At 39.0% G+C, this 22350-nt stretch overlaps 1 protein-coding gene across 1 annotated transcript; it reads right to left on the reverse strand.

Annotated features, from left to right (window-relative positions):
• Positions 1 to 1889: 1889 nt before the first annotated feature.
• Positions 1890 to 21879, reverse strand: LOC132139894 (squamous cell carcinoma antigen recognized by T-cells 3). Its single transcript, XM_059548585.1, has 19 exons — positions 21621 to 21879; positions 15943 to 16069; positions 15484 to 15588; positions 15041 to 15225; positions 14722 to 14827; positions 13886 to 14010; positions 13332 to 13487; positions 11244 to 11382; positions 10520 to 10627; positions 10314 to 10391; positions 10170 to 10228; positions 9943 to 10052; positions 9243 to 9355; positions 9082 to 9158; positions 8706 to 8874; positions 8110 to 8573; positions 6950 to 7102; positions 5610 to 5797; positions 1890 to 2733 (listed from the first exon to the last, which is right to left on the reverse strand). The coding sequence occupies exons 1-19, from the start codon at positions 21816 to 21818 to the stop codon at positions 2523 to 2525; spliced, it is 2871 nt and encodes a 956-aa protein (XP_059404568.1). The 5' UTR covers positions 21819 to 21879; the 3' UTR covers positions 1890 to 2522.
• Between the last annotated feature and the right edge of the window lie 471 nt (positions 21880 to 22350).

The raw sequence follows: 22350 nt of genomic DNA on the forward strand, positions 1-22350 counted from the left end.
AAATCATTAGGATATGCAGTAAAGATCATGTTCCCTTGAAGATACTCTGTAAATTTCCTACTGTAAATAAATAAAAAAATTATTTTTGATTAGTAATATGCATTGCTAAGAACTTCATTTGGACAACTTTAAAGCCGATTAGCTTTTTTTGCGCCCTCAGATTCCAGATTTTCAAGTTATATAGTTATGTCAATTAAATAGTTATGTCTCGGACAAATATTGTCCTATCCTAACAAACCATACATCAATAGAAAGATTATTTATGCACCTTTCAGATGATGTATAAATCTAAATTTAGAAAGATTTATGCTTATGACTGGTTTTGGGGAAGTCGTGGCCTAATGGTTAGAGAGTCGGACTCCCAATCGAAAGGTTGTGAGTTCGAGTCCCGGGCCGGCAGGAATTGTGGGTGGGGGGAGTGCATGTACAGTTCTCTCTCCACCTTCAATACCACGACTTAGGTGCCCTTGAGCAAGGCATTGAACCCCCAACTGCTCCCCGGGCGCCGCAGCATAAATGGCTGCCCACTGCTCCGGGTGTGTGTTCACAGTGTGTGTGTGTGTGTGTGTTCACTGCTCTGTGTGTGTGCACTTCGGATGGGTTAAATGCAGAGCACAAATTCTGAGTATGGGTCACCATACTTGGCTGAATGTCACTTCACTTTTCACTTTCACTTTTTTCACTTTCACTTTCACTTTTTGTGGTCCAGGGTCACATATAGCTAAATATGGCTAAAACAAAATGAGATGTGAACACAAATATCATAAGTCATATGTTTGACAACCACATACATTTAATTGCTTCATTAAACAATTCAGGCCTTAAAACAGAAAGGAAAACCATATGACAACATATTTTTTGAGCAACACAGGAAATACAACAGGAACATTATTAGAAATAATTATGAGTGCCTAAAGATGACACTGATCGTGGTAAATAAAAACGGCCAATCTATAATCAAACAACTGATACAGTAAACCAAGAGGAAAGTTTGTTTTCGTTATTTGTAATGTTTGAACAAGACATTGCAACAGCACGTTTTTTTTTCTTTCCTTTTTTTTTCTCAATCACTACTTTAGGCCACTGTGGTGATCAAACGCAAATATATAGAGCTAATTTTATTTTTTAGTTCAAAATATACAAACGTTTTACAAAACCATGGCCAACCATTGAGGGGCTGAGAACGAGTCAAACACAACCAAAAGAACAATGCAGGAGGGAACTGTCTAGCGTATGACACTGCAGTTAAAACAAACAAACAAAAAAAACGGTTCAGCTTAACATTTAATCGTGGACGAACTACACAAGTCCATCATAGCCATCAAAACCAGTAAATAATATGAATATCCAGGACATTTTTAATGAAATATGTTGTGTGTATATATACACACAATACAGTATAGGATGGGTTCACAGATAGGTGAACTCATAGTGGAAGGTTCTAGCGATATACAGCTGCATAGATTATTCAACTTCAGGGAAGGTCCCAATTGGTTCCCCATGCTCCTTAGCCAGTCCTTCAGTTTGAATATGACCGCACAAACAATTGTGATCTAAGGTTCTAGATTAGCTAAAACTCTAGATCTAGACTGAATGTTGAATTGTATCTGGTTGTGGAGCACAAGCTTTAACCTTCAGACCATTATTGAGCACACAAGGTAAGGCAGGTTTACAAGCCGTGTCAGCAACTAACCAAGATTTAAAAGGGCAGTACTTGGAGAAAATACAAAATGCATGAAGAAAAAACAAAAAAACTACTAGTAAAGAATCTACTAATTTCCAGGACAGGACAGAGCACAGCTTTTAATTAAAGCGATATGCAGTCCAAGAAACACAAAAGTTAAACCTCTTACTTACTTGTGTTGATGGCAAGGTGCTGGATTTTATTCGCTGACGATCATCTATTACTCCATTTAGTCTTCATTTAGAGCTTTTTTGAAGACATTTATAACATAATTAGTTGTAAATCTAAACATGCGAGACTGTTTCAAATGGTCGTTGTACTGCAAATAAATTATTTATACAAGCAGTTCAGAGAATGTGTAAAATAAAGGTTTTGATCTTTATTTTTTTGTTGCCTTAGACAAGGCAGAGGTGCAGGACGCATCTACCGGTACATATTAATAACCCCAAAAGGGACCTACTGAGAAAAGAAGCTGTGTTGAAACCTATTTTTAATACATCATGTATCTTCATATTAAATGTTCTTGCATATACCTTTTAAAACAATGATTCACATCGGTTTTTTTTAACATCCTGTTAAGAAAAAATACTCGCTGACAAAATCTGAAATCTGTCCCCCCCCAAATCCCTTTCGTTATTATTAAGAAATAAAGAAAACAATATAGCGCACATCTCCATGGTTGAGGTGTTAAAACTGTTTTACTATATATTGGGAGTGGTCATGTATATACAGAAAGTAGGCTAAATTAAAACGCTGTGTCTCTGCCAGAATTTGTAAGGACACAGCATGGCTTTCTGTCAGAAGGCAGGTATTCTTCTTGTGTTATTTGCATACAGTTTCATTTCTTGAGGAGCATCCTGGCAAAGTCCTCATTGGACAGAGACTTGGATTGAGTGTCAAGGCTTGCGGTTCCAGGTCCTCCGTGCACTCCATCTGTCACTGTGGTATGTGGTGCAGAAACGGTGCCGTTCTCTACTTTGGCATCTGGAGTACTCTGCCGGTACAGAGAGCGTGGCAGCAGAGAGATCTGGGTGCGTCCTTTCCCTCTTCTGAAAAGATATAAAAATGTGTAAAGAGAAAGAATTGATGTGTTTCAGTTAACTACGACTATGAAGAAAACAAAAAGAAAAACTAAGGATATTCTGACTTTGTCAGAAATTGATATATGATAGTAGGGCTGCACGATTTGGGTGGGAAAATGTAACTTGCAATTTTTCTGACAAATCAATTGATTTAAAAATGTAACCACATTTAACCTTTTTTAATGTGAATATTTAAGAAACACAATAGTAACACAATAGGAACATTCAGGATTCATATGTAAACCGTCTTCTTGCATTTTAATATTCACAGACACTAGTTCATACCGCGATTTGAATTAAGTGGCAGACCTACTTTGATTTATTCGTCCAAAATTGACGAATTCCATCGCATAGAGTAAATTATGTTTTTATGAATGGACTCTGCGATCCTGTCTGCATTTTCGCAGAAGCCATATGGGCCTAAAAATGTAACCACACTTCAGAAAGTTTCAGCTCGCCCTGTGTGTTGTTTGAAGGAGCTGCAGGGGTGACATCACGTCACAGGGTCTCTCTAGCTCTCTGTGTAGCGTATGTGGCTAGATGTGTTCTCAGGTACCGAAATTTAGCACCAATTGATTTAACGTGAATCGGTACTCCGTATATATATATTTTGTAATCAAAGTGGAAATCACTTTACAAATAATGCTAACTAGCGTTCTAATTTTTTTGTATTCTATCCGTTTTATTTTCATTTGTTAGACCTAACACTAACTTGCTCTTTTCTTTTTCTATTCTATCTGTTCTTTTTATTTAATTTTTTTAAAGCCCTTGCTATGTGTACTGTGTTAAGCTAACTGAGACTTGTTATGGCACTTGTATATCATTGTAGCTTTGGATAAAATGACTAAATGACGAAAATGTAACTTAACTGACTGCTTCACTTCAACCAGATGTGTACTAGTATATTGGATCCATGCAGTTGGTCTTAAAGGGACAGCAGCCTTATTTACCTGCTACTGTCCGTCATTATTAATGTTAATCACTCACTGCACATGATTGAATCGCTTGGATCTTTAATAAGAATCATGTTCATGTTTGATTGATACAGTTAATACTATGATACAGTGTTTTATTTATACACTTTATAAAATTTCTGTAATATTTCTTAAATTTTTTTTATATGTATTTGTTCTATTGTGTTTGTAATTTGCTTCATTGCTTTACTTTTTAATTACAAAATACAATAAAATAAAAGTAGCTATATCGAGATATATATCGTTATCATGAACTAAAATTGATCATACCGTGAAATATGATTTTGAGTCTATTGCCCACCCCTAAATGACAACAGCCAACACTTTCACTTGAGTAAGTAGGCAGTAGGCAGTCTTCAGGCAGCAGCATTTAAGCGTTGTCTTAATGGCAAGTTACTAACTAATTTGTGTGGTGATGGCTTGAGTCTGTTAAATAGTGATTTAGCACTACGTTGTCACCTAGTTGGTGAGACGCAATGCTATTAAGCAGTGTTTCTTAATCCTGTTCCTCATGACCCCCCACTCTGCACATTTTGTACGTTTCTAATAAGCCCCTTTCACACTGCACGTCGAACCCGGCATATTGCCGGGTCGCCTTCTGTGTGAAAGCAAACACGTCCCGGGATTGATTCCGGCATTGAACCCGGGTCGGGGACCTAGTAACATTGCCAGGTTCAACCCGGGACGAGCGCTGTGTGAACAAAAGCCAGATCTAATGCCGTGTCAAAGTGATGACGCGCGTTATCGCGCGACTCTTTTACCGGCTGTTTTGAAGGAAGATCAACGTTCGCGACAAAATATGACGCCGAGATCGTTCGCTTGCTTCAGTGAAAGTATAACGTGCCTAACGTTTTCGACTCATACATTACACGTCACGCCCTGATGTCACGTGTCGTTACGGGATCTTTACAGGTTGTGTGTGAAAGCACGCACATATCCCGGGTAATCACTGGCAGTGTGAAAGTGCAAAATCTAGCGACCCGGGAACAATTGCTGGAACACTTTACCCGTGTATTTGCCGGAATGGCAGTGTGAAAGGGGCTTTATCAATTCAGAGGTTTGTTCTATTCGACTGCAAGTGCCCTGCGAAGTGGACTTCACAGGATATTCTGCTCTGATTCCGGTTCGAAAGGAATGTACATGTTAATTCAAGGGGCATTAAAGTCTGCAAGATGTGAATTTAAATAGTATTTATTTACAGAGGTATATTGTGTCACACTTCTCTAGTAAGTTTTGTCTGTGTGTGAAGACAGTGGCGTGGCACAAATCCATGAATAAATGTTCTGAAGTGAAATAAACTTCAAAGAGTAGAATGAATGGAACAGAATTTAATAAATAAATTGAATAAACTTCAACTACTGTTCAGTGCACTGATATCAGACTAATTCTGGATAATAAAGTATATATTCTGTTAATGTATATATTGCATTCTATATATAGTACCAGTCAAAAGTTTGGACACATGAATGGAAGTGTGTCCAAACTATTGATTGGTACTGTACTATAATGTACACACAAAGAATATCGCCGATATGTCGATATTGGCCTTTTTTTTTTTTACTCCCAAATATCTGTAAAAAAAAAAAAAAAAACCTTAGCGTTCGGGCTTTAATCATGAGCCACTTCATTCACACAGCATGCATTTTTATCTGATTAAATTGCAGCTTTGATAACCACACTAAGCCATAATGCAATTCTGATTTTATTTCGATTAATCATTCAGCCCTACATAATAGAGTTACAATTTAAATAGTAAGGGTCAGCTGAAACCCCTTACATTCCCAAATCAAATTTTACAGCAAATTTCAACCAAAACTGTCTTTCCTCTGGAGACACAGGTCTTCGTGTCCAAGACCATCTAGTACTTACGCGCCCGGAGGTTGCCTTGGCATCGCTGCCCCCAGGAATCGATTTGGCACTCCTTTATCTTCCATCTTCCTACTCGGGGGGTTGCTAATGGCAACTGAGAGTGTGAAGTTCTCCAACATGGTGCCGTCCATCTTCAGCACAGCTTGTGAGGCCTGTGCTTCGTTCTCATATTCTACATACGCCAAACCCTACAGAGCACACAATCACATTAATTAGAGCTGCACGGTAATGATTATACTGATGATCACGATTATTTTGATTTATTATCATATTAATAACAATTATTCTATCCTGCTGAAAAAAAACCCTGCTAAAACCAGCCTAAACATAGCTGGTTTAAGCTGATCTCCCATCCTGACCAGCCAAGGAAGTTATCTAATATATAAGAAAATATCTAAAATATTCTTGAATCAAAATGCATTTACTTAAGAAATTAAATTACACAATTTGACAAGAAATGTTAAAATTAAGTGAGTTCATGATTAAAACAAGAACAAATATCTGCCATTGGGCTCAGAAATCAAATGGAAAAATAGTTTGTATACCCCTACTTTTATAATCCTGTTAATCTTTTTTGGATTTTGATAACATTAACCTGTTTTAATGTCGGTGACAATATCAGCGCTGCATCTGCTTTAATATCCTCTTAGAGTTTGAATGTTCCGTTTAATTAATTCAATTAAAATATCCACTTAATCTTTCATTTTTGGCCACTTTTTTGCTTTAGAAATACTAGCACAATAATTTCTTCAACAAAAACGTGGACAGCACAACCCTTACAAAAACTAATCCTTGTTTTTATTGAACTAACATTTTCCTGTGTCATTTCTGAATGCTTGAGACTATACAATTAATCAGACAAGTGTATTAGTAAAATCATAGCCATAGGCAACTGTCTAGCTACAACTGAAATTTGTAAATAAGTTTTATTTTTACTTGTTCATTCAATTTTTTGAATGCAACTGCTAAATACTATAGTACCTGCAAAACGCTGTTAATTTTTATTTGTGTATTATGTGTATTTGTAATGTGTATCATTGTTCTATTTTTTTTTTATAAAATAGATAAAATAATGACAAAGATTTTTGTTTTTAAGTGGCTAATTGAGCAAAGTGCTTCCATTTATTTTATTATTAGTAGTATTATTCAAGAATAAAATAAAAATATCGGATTGATATCGGAATCAGCTAATAGCCAAAGCTGCGGCATCGGTAGTGAAAAAGTGGTATCAGGACATCCCTAATATATATATATATGTATATTAGGGCTGTCGATATGTGCTATGTTTTGCAGGATACTGGATAACTGTATATTTATGTTAATGACAGAGGACTACACACCTTGGGTTTGCCAGAACGGTTGGTGACCAGCCGGATGGCTTTCACTGTGCCATACTGTTTACAGAGATCCTCCAGTGTCTCTTTAGTGCATGTGTACGGCAGGCCCGAGATAAAGATCTTGTGCTTCTCCATAGCTGTTTGGTACTTGAAAACCTTAGATAAATTATACAAATGATTAACATTAAAAAATTATAACCAAATGTACAAGAAATCTGCTAGAAATTGTGAACATCAGGGAACACTAAATACCAGGGGCCTGTTTCAGAAAGTAGGTTGCTGTATGTAAGCTTGACACTGAGTGGTTGAACTAGGTATTGCAGTCCAAATGCAAAATATTTGAGAGGGTTTTTTCCCACCGGGCCTCTTCTACTCAGACTTGCTACACACAGAGGTTGCCAGATTGACAACACAAACAGGAACGCGTCCACTTGACGATGAATGAAATGAAATATGCGGTGTTTTCCGCCAACTGGCAACCCGGGGTGGCAAAATACAATTGGGCAAACTGGCAGTGGGTGGGTTTCACGAACCAAAACAAAGACCTGTGCCGGGGCGGTTACAAAAAATGTGAGGCACAAGGATGCCCATGCCTCCACGCACACTTGCAGATTATTACGTCAATCATACCATAGCGGACCTTAGCAGACTTTCGCACGTGTAAAGTTTAACACAGACTTTCTTTGTTTTTTCTTACCCTATTGGCAGATCATTTGTAAAATAAGAAAAATGCACTTAAATTATTATTATTAGGCCTATTATTTTAGGGGGTTTTTGCCCGTGGAATACCATGAAAATGAATAGCCTATTAGTTCAATAACCTACCTTCCAGTTATCACTTGTGAAATTTTAACCGTGATAAGAATTAAACTTGTATTCACTGAAGTATGCAGACGTCTTTTTGTAGGGTGCTGTTGCCATGGTGAATTGTAATAGCCATTGATCATGGCTTTTCATAGTCGTGGTGCATGCGCTAAACTCAGAGTCAGCCTACTCAAGTCGACTGAACTAACTCAGTTCAGCTGTTCTGAAACAGAGAAACTCAAGAGTTTACCATCTCAGAATAAGTCAACTCAGGGTTTAAGTTTGAACTCCGAGTTGGTTGAACCTCTTTATTGCAACGGGCCCCTGATCACAAATTGAGTCCTATACATTCTAGATACCTTGAAGTCAGGATTCTTATTCTTGTCCACACAAGGAGACACATACATGGGCCGCCCATCCACATCCTGCCTGTCCAGTTTTAGTGCCTCGGGTACAGCCAGTCGGTCCTCAAACTGCACATAGCAATAGCCTCTAAACACACCTTTCATTGAAAACACGGGCCGCACCTGCTGTACAGTCCCACAACTCTGAAACAATGTTCGCAGCTTGCCCTCTGGGTCATCCAGATTAAAAGCCAAGTTACTGACGAATACACTATTTTCCTCTTTACGCTGCTCCTTTGATACATCCTGGGATTGTTGCGGTGCTTCAGATGATCGCTGCTGGTTCTTACGGAAACCAGGTGGCTCAGTTTTACGTGATGGAGCTCGTCGGCCGAAAAGTCCACTTTCTGTCTCCATTAGCTCCTCTGTGGCTGTGCTACCAAAGTTGTCCTCCCCTCTGAGCCTCTTGGACGGCAGCTCTGCACACATTTGATATCTCAGTACAGCTTAAATCTAAACCACACTGTTAGCTTTTACAAATCGACATTTTGTTTGAAAATGACTAGATTTTTTTACACATTAGAATAACATAAAAAGCTCTTCATCCATACCTGCATCCTCTCCCCATTCCTCATCGTACTTGTCTTCAGCTTTCCGTTTATCCCCCGTTCTGTTTGCTTTCTGGCTCTTTTTTTGGCCTTTTTTATCTGCCTTGGCTTTCCTCCGGTGCTCGGCTTTCTCGTCCCCTTGTCTGGCTTGGAGAGCCTCTTTTTCAGCCACCTGCAAAAACAGCATTCACACTGCTCAAAAACCACAGAAAAAGGACGTGTCTGCATGGCAAACTTGCTGACAAATAAATTAAATATGATACATATAGCATAACTGCTCGTTTGTTGACACATTATTTCTGTTATTTTCATAAGGAAAGAGGATAAATCTAATTAAACATATGCCAAGTATTTACAAAAAAGGCTAGTTAGGACATACTCTTGCTCTCTGATCATTGACTCTGTTGATTTTAGTCTCTGTCTTTTGGACTGCAGCATCCCAGTCTTCCAGAGAGCCTGTGAGAGACACCACCCACGTAAACCTTAAAAAGCTGGCAACCCATATAAACAGCAATCGATATATGCATCATTTTTACTCACCCTCCACTCTTTCAAAGTTGAGCAGGACATCACAGACATGCTCAGGATAGTCTGATGTACACTGTACAGCTCTGTGGAGAGCCTTCCTGCAGTGAGAAGCATCTCCATATGACCTGATCCACAAACATATAAAAAGAGTTACAACATGCAGCCTTTACATGGCGAGTTTGAAAGGTAAAATGAAATCCAAATAATAATAATCCACCCTAATTTATTATTAACATGCATCACTCACTCAAAAAATGCTTGTTTTCATAATATTTTATCAAAATGTAATAAGTTGCTTGACTCCTAAAACTGAATTGGTTTTGTCCTGCTGATATAACCAAGGTTGAACAACCAGGGAAAATTATATTAAGCAACAGCATTATTGCATAAAAACCCCCTTCTGATCCAGTCAAATCCTGATGGGTAAACATTATCCCCACATTACTTGCTGAAAAATTTGCTTCACTCAAAAATATGTTACACTACTGAAGTCAAATGTGTTGTGAATGCTGTTTCATGTCATCTTTAAAACAGTCATATAACACAATATTCAAAGGCTTCCCAATATAGATCAAGATATTTTGGTATTTCTGATCTGATCCTGGTTGTGAACCACTAATTAAATATTGTTGGCACCCACCCTTGATTCAAAAAGCATCAATGGAATTGAAAACATCTCCCTGGTTTGCACGAACTGATGAAAACAACTGACCTTTCCAGGTTGTAATATTCCAGCCACATGTTGGCATGTTTTGCATTTCCTTTTGTCATGATGCTGTCCCACAGTTCACGGGCCTTCTGCATGTTCTTACAGTGTAAGGCCTGTTTAATGCAAATCAAGCACAAGCAGTTCTGAAACAACTACAGACAGACTGTAATCAGCAGAACAACATTATTTAATGGAGGATGGACAGATGCAACTGTTTAGGGTTTCCTCACCTCTATCCTTGCCCAAATCTGCATTATTGTGCAGGACAGATCTCCACTTTCACTGAACCCTGAGAAGTGAGATAGTAGTTACATGTGCCCCTTTTACTACAAGTGTGCGCTCTCATACCTCATAAAAACAGACACGATACTCACTCTCTTCTACATCCTGTTTCAGGTAGTCAAGGGAGCGTGCAAAAGCTGCCCGCAGCTCATCCAATTCCCTGCTCCATTCTGCAATAATCAACAAATCCATCAATAATAAATCATCAAATTTACTCATATGATATCAGCTGCCAAAACTTTGAGAATGTTAGAGCAGATCAGTAATAAGACAGGAAAAAAAAGGTATATGATCTTACCTTTGCTAAAATCAACACGTCTCCTCAGGTAGTCAAGAAAAGATTGCCAGATTTCTACGTAATCAGTCGCCTGGATGAATCCTGCGTTCAGGGCCTTTTCAAAAACATCTGAGAAAAAAGAAATTATAATGCTTGTTTAATTTCAATTCTTGTGTGTTAAAATCATTTGTTCCATTCCTGAAAAAAAAAATTCTTGCATTCATAAACTGAATCAATATTGCGAACAGTGTTTTCATATTTTTTGACCATTAACCATGACTACTATTCATACCACGTACTCACCGACCATTTTATTAGGCACATTGGTTCAACCACTTGTTTATGCAAATATCTAATCAGCCAATCAGCCAACCAACTCCACGTCCATCCCCTTATGACCACACTGTACCCATCTTATGATGGCTACTTCCAGGATAATACACCATGTCACAAAGAATATGAGATTTGCATTATGGATGTGCAGCTGACAAATCTGTAGCAAATGCGTGATGCTATCAGGTCAACATGGACCAAAATCTCTGAGGAATGTTTCCAGCAACTGGTACATCTGCCACAAGAAATGAAGGCAGCTGAACCAGGTACTAGCAAGATATTGCAAATAAAGAGGCCGGTGAGTGTAGGATTTTCAAAGACTTCACAAAAATGTCCAACCATCATTGTGATTAGCATAACTAGAATAAAATGTTTTAATTCCTTGATATTTCCTTTTTTTTCCCTCTTTTACCGGTCACTGTCTGATGGTCAGCCCCATGCCTCTCTAGAGCCAAAAGATAGCTCTTCCACAGGCCCATGGTCCAGGGACAGTTCCTGACGGCTCGCTCGTGAGCAGATAACACTAGGTCTTTAATCTTCAACTGACGATCCTGAGGTAGAAAATAAAAAAACTATTATAAGTCACAGAATCATTTGTGAATATTTTTCAAACATTAAATTCAATCAACTAAACATTCTGAATAGTTGAATACTACTGTACAAAAGCTGGCTTGAACAGGTCAGAACATCAGAAATATGGAACATGTTTCAGACAGATGCAGAGGAAATGAGAATAACTACACTATGTTGTTCTAGAAACATGTCTGCACCCTCAGGTTTCCAATTAATTAGGGAAGGAAATCATTATCTTGATTAAATCAAACAGCTGATTGGAAAGAGCCACAGCTCTTCTTGCTTGTTTACCTACTAAAGGACTTTTCATATAAAATGCAAAAATAGCAGATGGCCTGCTTACAGCAAAATGTAAACAAATATACATCCAGATGAATCACAAACAAATTCACACCTGGCACAACCAAACAGAGTAAAACATTTTATATAATTTTATAATAAATAGCAGCATTAATATCTTTTCACAGACCTTTTCACACCAGCAATACTGATGTTGAATATACACATGCACATATACAAATATATAAAAGAGCAACTTTTTGATGAAAGATCTAATAAAATAGAATACTCTTTCCCAGTTTGAATAAATCCATAGGAATCCATTTCTGTCTTGAATAAACAGGCCTCGAGAAAGACAGAAGCTTAAGGTCATAGGCTATTTTAGTCTTTTTGTCTTCTGCACCAAAGCCACTGAACATGCTTAAGAAAGCTCAAGTGTGAGTGTGTGATGAGTAGTCCATAATTATTATAATCCACCTCCAAATCTAGTGCTGCAGTTCTGCTGACAACGTAATTTACAAGCACATCTGTTGCTCAAACATTACATGTAACATCGAGCTAAAGGAGACACTGAGCAGGGAATCGCTCTGCCATTGTAAGAAAAATTTAATTACAGCCAGCATAAATCTGTCTGTGGGAAACTGCCTTACATCAATAATCATTCAGGAAAATGCAATATTGCATCTACAAATGGGATAGATGCATAAAATCTCTGCTTTGCACAACTTACGCCAACTCAACATCTGCTCACTGCCCTTCAAAATGACTATCAAAGACTGAATGATGATATTTGCTGAAGTATGGATCATGGTTGCATTGTTCTTTAAAGCATACCAAGTTTGTTAGTAGGGATGAGCAATTGGAGTGCTAAAGTATGACAGATAAAACTAGCCAAATACTCTAGCTGAATAGGTGATGAACAGATGTTAGTTAACAGAATAAAATGTTCATTCTTTTCTATGGAAACTGATCCAACACTCGATCCTAAAGTGGTGCAGGTCATCAGTTAAATAGGAGGCTTTAGATACAATACAGCACTTTGCAAAACCAAGTAATAACTCCCTATATCCATTAGGCAAAGCAGCTCCGTGACTCACAGTGTTTGGTTCATATAATTTAGTTAAGCATCTCAATTTAATCACCTAAGAGACTACAAGAATGAAGGCTCGATTTAATTACTTCACACATCCATATCTGCCAGGAATTCAACTGCCTGAATGGGCTCCACCAACACACTCTAGCACATAGACCTTAATGCAGAGGTTCATTAAGTTCAGTCATTAAATCAGAAAGCACAAATGGATTGCAGCTTTGGCTGCTAATATGGGGAGGTTTCATTCTCTCCACTTCTCGCTCTCATTTTTCTCTCCCTACACATCTCTCTTTCTGCCTCGTTAACTCGCCGTTTTCCTCCCTCTCCCTCGCTCCATCTGGTGAGGTGCTGGCTCTTCTAATATGTTCCCAGCTGCAACTACACTGCTGCGCATTTGTGGCTTGTGCATCTCATTACCATCCTATTAAAGCAATTAATGTGTTTCTGAATAAACGGAGGGAGGTGTGGGATTGGCACATTGTGAATCATTCAGTTTGTGAGCTGTGCACAGTGCTGTTTGGTAAAAGCAGACAAGTGCTTACGCGAGTCGCTCACCAGATATGCGGTGTATTTGATCCACAGGTCCGGCACAAGGCAATTTTCTGCCAGCGCCCGCTCAAATATGATCTGGACACGAGCCGGATCTCCTTCCTTCATTTCAAAATCTATGTAGGCTTGATACTCTGCCAGCTTTGGAGGTTCAGAGACCAGCTAGAAATGAAAAAAAGAACAGCGTTAGAAAGCTCAAATGAGAAACAACATCTTTTGAACGTAAAGTCATACAGAAAAATTACATCTGTTGTAATGAAAAGGGTGCAAGAGCACTTATTATTGTGGAGTTTAATTAGTGGCTGGGTAATTTAAGTGCCACATGGGCAACACAGCAACCACAGTTGTTTTATTTAATCAGATTCTCTAAATGACACTTGTGTAGACTATTTTGGCTTCAAGCAGGCTACTGCTGTAAAATATTTTAAAATCACATTCACAATCACCATCTTTACCACCACAGCTGCTGCCAGAGACATCATTTCACTTTAAATCATAACAGAAACCTCAAATCAGAAAACCAAATGATCTCTACAGCAGTGAGACAAGTGTGCAGTTACCAAAGCCTCCTCGAAAGGTTTGCATTTCTCCAACTGTTGTAGGGCACGTCTGTAGTGGTGTGTCACCATCTCAGGGACACCATCTTCAGCCCAATCAGAGTATTCTGCATATGTTCCCTCCATATCTACAGAAGACAATATCAACAAAAAAAGATCAGAAATCTTACAAAACATTTTCTGTTGCAAGGACACACACTGTGTCCGATGCTTTGAAAAATCAGTCTTCCTGTTACTACTGCATTTCTCACCTATGTCATCACTACAAGGTAACTTTCTGAAAAAAGGCTATATAAACATGAGCCATGCTGTACGAAAACCTAATCTGTGATCTGGCTCTCATAGATGAGAGGAATGTGATCAGAGCATTCTCCTCTGCATCTCTGGTGCCAAAACCAGCCGGCAATAGAGAAGCTGAAAAAAACCAGACCATCTGGCTATCTGCAGGCTGCTCCTGTCTCTCCTGTCTCCAGCCTGTGTTACATTGTCTGGCAGTGCTGGTGTCCACCTGACAGGACATATATTACCTGTCTTTCAGAATTTCACATGACAGTAAACCACATGCAAGAATCAATATTTTTTGTAACTTAAGTCTTAATCAACCCTATCTGACCAGATTTCAGTTCGGTCTAGACATTGTTCTGAGTTTATTTTATTTCTGCCAAATTGCGCAATCTCATAGTCATAGTCTAAATTCTTTTGGCATCAGTTCTCCTGACCCTTTTTGTCCGTGGACACAAGTTTTTCCGAATATTTATTCCAACACTGGAAAAAGAAAAAAAAGAATGGAAAAGTGGAGGACTGAAGGAGCAAAACAAGAGAAACAGAATGGATCTCACCCATCAGAGGTACAGCTAGCTGCCGCCTGAAGAGAGTGTGTATGCGTTCGAGCTGAGAGTTCAACAACTCTTGCTGCTCCTGTGATGGAGCGCTGCCAGGAGGAGGCTTAAAGATAGAGAGAAGGGGTTAAAACACCTATACAAGACAAAACTAAACAATGCAATCATTTAAGAGATTTATTTAACATCCAAAGTCGTACTTCTTATTACTATTCATGTGAAATTTCATTTAAAGTATTTCAGCTTGGCTATTTTTATAACAATTTAATGCCATACTGATATCCTGTATTAAATCGGAGTTAGAACCCAGAGTAAATACCTGTACTGTGGACAGAATAACAATCTCAAACTCCCTGTAGGCCTCCCAGATTGAAGCTCCTTTAGTCATGTGTAAACCCACAGCAGTCAGCGCCCTCTCAAAGATGGAGCGCACCCGCTCAATGCCTCCCTGGGCTCCCATTCCCCCGATGGAGTACTGTACATATTCCAGCCAGATCTCTGGACCTGTGGAGGAGTTTACCAGTATCTTTTTTTAATATCCCAGCACAGGATTACCTCAAAACAATCCATTTTACAATTAAACAGCAAATACATGTTATTTCTCAAATTATTGATGGTAACAGATGTAGAATTTAAGTAACAGTGTTTTACAGTTAGCTCAAACATTAAATCTATTATTACACTTAGAAAACAATTACAAATTTGACCAAATCTAAGTTTCAAAAGAACTGAAAAATAGGAATACATTTAAGCCACACTTACAGACATAATCCTTGACAGCCCTCTCGAACAGCTCGTACACTTTCTCACGGTCTGATTCGTCTTCTGTTATGCGAATTTCATCCTTCAGCCAATCCAGCCAAATCTCTGTTCCACCAAACAAATCAGTCAAACAATTAGTCACACAATACCCATATCACCACATCATAAAATCTCAGCACTCCTTTTGATTATCCTCTCATTATCATGTCCAGTAAATTCATTAGAATCGTTATAACCATTCAAATTTTACTTTAGGGCTGCTGCAAAAAATCCTGTTCCTGGAGATCAACTTTCCTGAAGAGTGATGGGTACTTAAACCTCAAGAACTAATCAAAAAATAGCCTGGACTCTAAAAGCATTTAATATTCTTTTACATTATATCATAATATGCACCAAAATCCAGCTAATGCACAACGAGAGCAAAGAACAGAAGAGCGAAACAAAATAAGGATGTCCCACCTTCAGTGAGAGGAAAGAGTTCGCTCATCTTCTGCCTGGCCTTGCGCAGTCTGTGAAGCTTCCCTTCTTGCCGCAGGAGTTTGATTAGGTCAACATGACAGTTGTAGTCAAACACGTTGATTGACAGCTGTAGAAATGCAGATGGGTTGCTGACATTAGCTTTATCATATTCACTTTGTATTCGCAAAATATTACAACTGAATTGATTCACCAAGTATCTCGTAGAAGTGCGCCTACTATAGTTTAACATCAGGAAACATGCTAAACTCATTCAGCATCAATAAGTCAATGTGAGATTATACTGTTTAATGCAAAAGCAAAATCATGAACCATACAAGCAAAATATCACATGATTGCAATGCTTCTGGAAGTATGCAAGGTATGAACTAAATCCTTCTAAACGACATTACTCCAATTCAAATTACTCCTAAACATTTAACAACCTATACATTTGGATGGGAGGATGGCTTCATCTGGACAAGGCGGGCATTCACTGTAGTCTAGCACGCAAGAGTTGGAGACACTGGAACAGCGTCACTACCCACAGAGAGAGAGACTTCGTGGGACCTAAAAACATTGGAATAAATCAGATAATGCCTATCAATGTGACTTCTTGTAATTGATCTACTGAATTCTGCAGGTAACAATTGTAACTTTAATCTCTGCTTTCTTATGTATTGCAGTTGAACACAAACTAGCTGATGGTTTAGAGATCGGACACACTTATTTGAGATTACAGCTGCTGCATGACTGGTTGTACAGAAAACATCTGTGACTTTAGTTGTCAGGAATGCTTTGAACTGAACAATACAATGCATGCAAATCCACAGAGACTGAACCAAACCTGTGCATTAATCATGGAGAATCACAGATAAAGCTGTCACTCTTGCTGGAATAAAACATCTTAAACCAGTCTAAGCAGTTTTTTTGATCACCTAGCTAAATGTCCAAGTATTAAATGCTGGCTGTGAAACTTAGCTGAAGACTGGCTTATCCAACTTTTATATCTACCTTAATGCATTTGCAAGATGCTTTCATCCAAAGTGACTTACACTGCATTCAGGGCAATACATTTTATCAGTTCATGCTTTCCCAGAAAATCGAACCCATAACCTTGGTTTTTTCGAGCTAGACCATCTTAAAGGGATAGTTCACCCAAAAATGAAAATTGTGTAATCATTTACTGATCCTGACATTGTTCCAAACCTATGTGAGTTTCTTTCTTCTTTTGAACAAAGAAGATTTTTTTTGAATGCTGGTAACAGTTGAAGGTAGCCACTGAATGGCTAATAACAGTAGCCATTGACTTCAATAGTAATTTACAATACTATGGATGTCAATGGCTACCGATAGCTGGTTAACCGAAGAAAGAAACTCATTCAGGTTTGAAAACTATTTGAGGGTGAGTAAATGATGACAAATTTTCATTTTGGGTGAACTATCCCTTTAAACCAGCTATGACTTGGTTAAACTTATTTATTTTTTTTAATTGAGAGTGAGGAGTCACGTGTCGATTTGGGCGGGGTCTGAGCCGGTCGGCCATGACGGTAGGAGAAGCTATCGGTTACCAGGGGCAGCACCTTCAGAACTTCACAGAGGCGCGACTAAACATTCCAGAGCTCTTTCATTTTTGCACAATTATTATTTCAGCGGGACAGAGACGGATCTACAAATAAGAGAAAGAAAAGGAAGAACGTAATGCAATGCAAAAATATAAGGCGAAAGAAAAGGGACTTTACAGGAACAAGCTCACACCAAGCGCAAAACAGCGGTGTTTGGAGAAGCTCTCAGGCATCCAAAATATCGACCCACACGAGCTCCCTGCAGCGAAATGGCACAGAGACCTGGACCATTTACCTCCATGCACATATATGGACATTGTGAATTATCTTGTTTTTGGTGTACGTTACTACACAATGCAGTAGTTTAAAAGCCACAAGTCTTTGGAAAGTTACGAGGCTTTCTGCTCTGGCTGGGTGCAGGACTTGGTCAACTACGAGCCTCCAGGTGGTGAAAACAGCATTTTACTGGGCAAGGTAAGTTTCTTCTCATGTGTTTTAGTGTGCTGTAATTACATTGCATTTAGCAGACACTTCTTGACCAAAATGACAAAGTAATTAACTGCGACTGTTTCGTAGACACTAGATTGCAACGAGATGTTCAATGTACACAAACTTTTCCAACATGTTTTAATGTAACGTTAGGCTAAAGCGGTGTATGTTTAGGTATTTAGTTGTAATTTGATTTTAGCCCAATGACACAATACTGTACCAGGTTTTTGTGTTGGGGGCTGCAAAGTGGACAAACCAGTTCTGGGTTGGCTAGGGTAGTTAAATGTGTGATTGCTAGATGTAAATGTCCTGGTTAGATTAAAACCATTAAAAGTGTGAATGCAAGGTGTATGAGATTCAGACGAGGCTGCAGACTGATGCTGTGTCAATTTCGGTAACCTTAAAAACTGTATTCCATTGTTCCTATGTTTTTCATATGTATCGTGTGAGTAACTGGAGCGGTTTTTAACACAACAGTGACTTCCAGGCATGGTAAAACAGTACGGAATTGCGATAACCTCCTCTACTACAGAGTTAACAACACACGTAAACAATCATGTTTTGCCGCCGGAGAGGATGATATCGAGAGGAGGGGCTCTGTATCCTGAAAAGTCTCACCCCTGAAAGTCTTTTGCAACTGCATGTGGTCTGTATCCTAAAACTAATGTGTTATAAACCTGATTCAAATCTAAAGACATAACAGGAACTAACAGGTGCGTCTGTTGCTTAAAGGAACACTTCGACTTTTTGGGACTTTAGCTTATTCACAGTATCCCCCAGAGTTAGATAAGTCCATACATACCTTTTTTATTTCTGTGCGTTCTGTAAGTGTTATTTGACGCACCCACCGCTAGCCTAGCTTAGCACAAAGACTGCATGTAAATGGATACTGGTAGCATAGTAATCCCAATAAGTGACAAAATAATGCAAACATTTTCCTATTTACATGTTGTAATCTGTATAGTCACAGCGGGTACAAATAACAAGGCTATATGAGACAGAGACCATTTTTAATCGTATAAATACTGGGAACTATATTCTCACTAGGCGTAGGAGCACAGCTAACGTTACTTGGGTGGAGTGGCTACTTGGGCGGAGTGATTAGCGCAGCACCCAAAACGCGCCGTGGTGAGTAGTGATGGGATTTATGGCTCTTTGAGGGGATCCGGATCTTCGCGATCCGTTCCTTTCAAAGAGGAACTTTCTCTTTTGGCTCTTTTAAATATTTAGTCAGTTTTAAGAAGCCAGCTTGGAGCCATCTCAGTTTATCCTGGAAATAATCACTGGGAAGAATGATGAGGTGAGATTTGTAGTCAAATAATTAAAACTCAGATATCACACACCGATATCTGAGTTTGAATTATTCTGAAATATTGATTATTACCTCATTTGTCATGTGTGGACTATATTCCATAGGGTTGCACAAATCCCTCTGCTTAGACAGTGACATCACTATTTTGGATTTACCTTTAGTACAAAGTGTGTGTGTGTAAAGCTACGTTGACTTATGTTATTCATACAATACCTACTCACGAATAAACATCAATAAGAAAGCCGGCTGCAATGAATTTATGTGCAAAACAGCTTTTACTACAAACACTTCCACACAAGAACATTGTTATCAAACAAGAACATTTTGATAGAAAACAAAAAATATTTAAAGTTAGAATAAATAAAATGGAAATGTCTACATACAATTACTACTGTAAACTTTGCAAACATCAGCCCCTTCAAGTCAATGAACAATAACAAAGTGGGCTGCAATAAATGTCTATGCAAAACAGCTTTTTTCTTCAACGCTCCTACCCAATGACACTGTCATTATGACAGAGGCACGCAGGATGTGAAGGACGTGAAGGATGCGTGCACAACTAATAACTAATATCATCACGCTATAAAGAGTTGGCCTGCGCTGGGTGCGCCCCTCCCCCTACAACTGTTCTGTCTCGCGGAGGAGCTCATTTGTGTGCATCTGTGTGAAACACGCATAGGATAAAAGAACGACAGAAAGAACGGCTCCCCTCCAGCCGCGACTCGGCTCCCATCGTTCATGTTTATGAGCCGTTCAAAAGAATCGGTTCGTTCGCGAACGTCACAACTCTAGTGGTGAGGAGAAGAGAGTTCGCTCAGAGTTGGAGTAATAGTCAGCAATTACTAGATAGTAGATTTATAGTGTACAATCATGGGTGTTCGCTGTATTGTAAAGAACTGCGACAATAAAGAGGGGAGACCAGGTATTACTATGATGTTTCATAGAATTCCAACCACAAACGCTTACTTGTTCACAAAAGTTACTTGCTCTGGAAATAGATCCAAACACACCTGTAAACACCATCACGAAGTATTTCGTTTGCTCTGAACATTTTACTGTAGACGACTATTTTGAAATAATGCAAGTTGCCACACGGACCATGAAACGTGTGCTAAAGGATACAGCCATCCCATCGATAATAAAGACAGGACAAATTGGATCACCTGTTGCTGCGGTAAGTGTTCCGTTATGTTTTGAGATGACTAACATTAGCCATACTGTAACAGTGCCATGCTAATGTAACATTTGTTACATTAGCACATTTGCTAATGTAATGCACATTTACACCACCAGTCCGCGTTCTTTCTGATTCTCCCTTCGTCTTACAGCTTCCAAAGTTTGTAACTCCTCGTCTGTGTATTCTGGCTCAAAACTATATGGTTCTGGATCTTGGTTTGATACACAGTAAAATTCCTCTGAGTCTGCCAATTCCTCAAGGTAAGCCATGATCACGAGTCACGTCTAGCTAGTTAGTCACGTTTGTTTTGTTTACGGTCTCGTGTGCTGCGCTAATCACTCCGCCCAAGTAGCCACTCCGCCCAAGTAACGTTATCTGTGCTCCTACGCCTAGTGAGAATATAGTTCCCAGTATTTATACGATTAAAAATGGTATCTGTCTCGTATAGCCTTGTTATTTGTACCCGCTGTGACTATACAGATCACAACATGTAAATAGGAAAATGTTTGCATTATTTTGTCACTTATTGGGATTACTATGCTACCAGTATCCATTTACATCCAGTCTTTGTGCTAAGCTAGGCTAGCGGTGGGTGCGTCAAATAACACTTAAAGAACGCACAGAAATAAAAAAGGTATGTATGGACTTATCTAACTCTGGGGGATACTGTGAATAAGCTAAAGTCCCAAAAAGTCGGAGTGTTCCTTTAAAGCTGCTCCACATGAAGCTCCGTGGCGTCACCACGCGTCATCAAAACACTCCAAACTTTATTATTGTATAATTCACATATATTCTTTAGACATGCAAGGTCACAAAGCAACATAAACACAGCTGGGACTGCATTTATGTGAAAAACATAAGTAAAAAGGCGAAATGAAAGGGCAGTTATTTTGAGGGTTAAGACGCAAGTCTTCGCTAACTCGATTAAGCCTTTGCTAGCCACATTCCCCAGGAACACAGTATGCATTTCTAAATTGTATAACCCCTGGCCATGTGTTTGGTTGGTTAAGCATGTAGGACCGCTCTAATAAACGGGCTCTACCAAATATATGAAGAGAAATTTCCCTGCAGAGTCGTTCGTGCTGTGTTTCGAGAGCTGCGTATGTTTCGAGAGTTGTTAGCCTCATTCATTCCTCACCTGTTCCTCCAGCCTCTGGATCTCCGCTTCATTCTCCCGCTCGTCCTCGGACGTATCCTCTTCATCTTCCTCGTCGGAATGCTCGACTCCCATACCTTCTTCTTCTTCCTCCTCTGACTCCATCTCTCGTTCCATGCCCTCAGCCTCCTCTTCGATATCTGGCAACAACGTCTGTTCTTCGTTACCCGTCGCCGCCATGTTGACTACTATGTATCTGCCTGGAAACAGGGGCAGGGCTCGCGCACACACAACACACGAGCACGCGCGAAAAACAGGAGGACTCATGCAAGTCAGAAGGCGGGTCTCGCCAAAAAAAAAAAAAAAAAACCGGGGGCGCGTCCCAACTACAAGCATTGGCTGCTGTCTCTTTTGGCACTTTTACCTGTGGTCTCTTTCAGAGATAATTTCTGTAGTGGTTTGGAAATCTCTCATTCTTAATGTCTGCATTAAAATGTTCACGCTTTTGTCCAAAGCAGCAGTAATAACATATAAACAATGACATTCCGAAATATAGCCTACACATTTAAAATACACAATAGAAGTAAAATATTCAATATTACTCAGTGTTGGGGAGTAACTAGTTACATGTAACGGAATTACGTTATTTAATGACAAAATAAATTAAATTTAATACTAGCTATTAAACTATTTCTTATGATTTAAAATCTGTATTTAACCCCAGAACCATTTCAAAAAAGTAAAATAGGTGCTAAAGTCTGATTTTACGATG

The sequence above is a fragment of the Carassius carassius genome, chromosome 4 (genome assembly GCF_963082965.1).
Source record: "Carassius carassius chromosome 4, fCarCar2.1, whole genome shotgun sequence".
Lineage (NCBI taxonomy): Eukaryota > Metazoa > Chordata > Actinopteri > Cypriniformes > Cyprinidae > Carassius > Carassius carassius.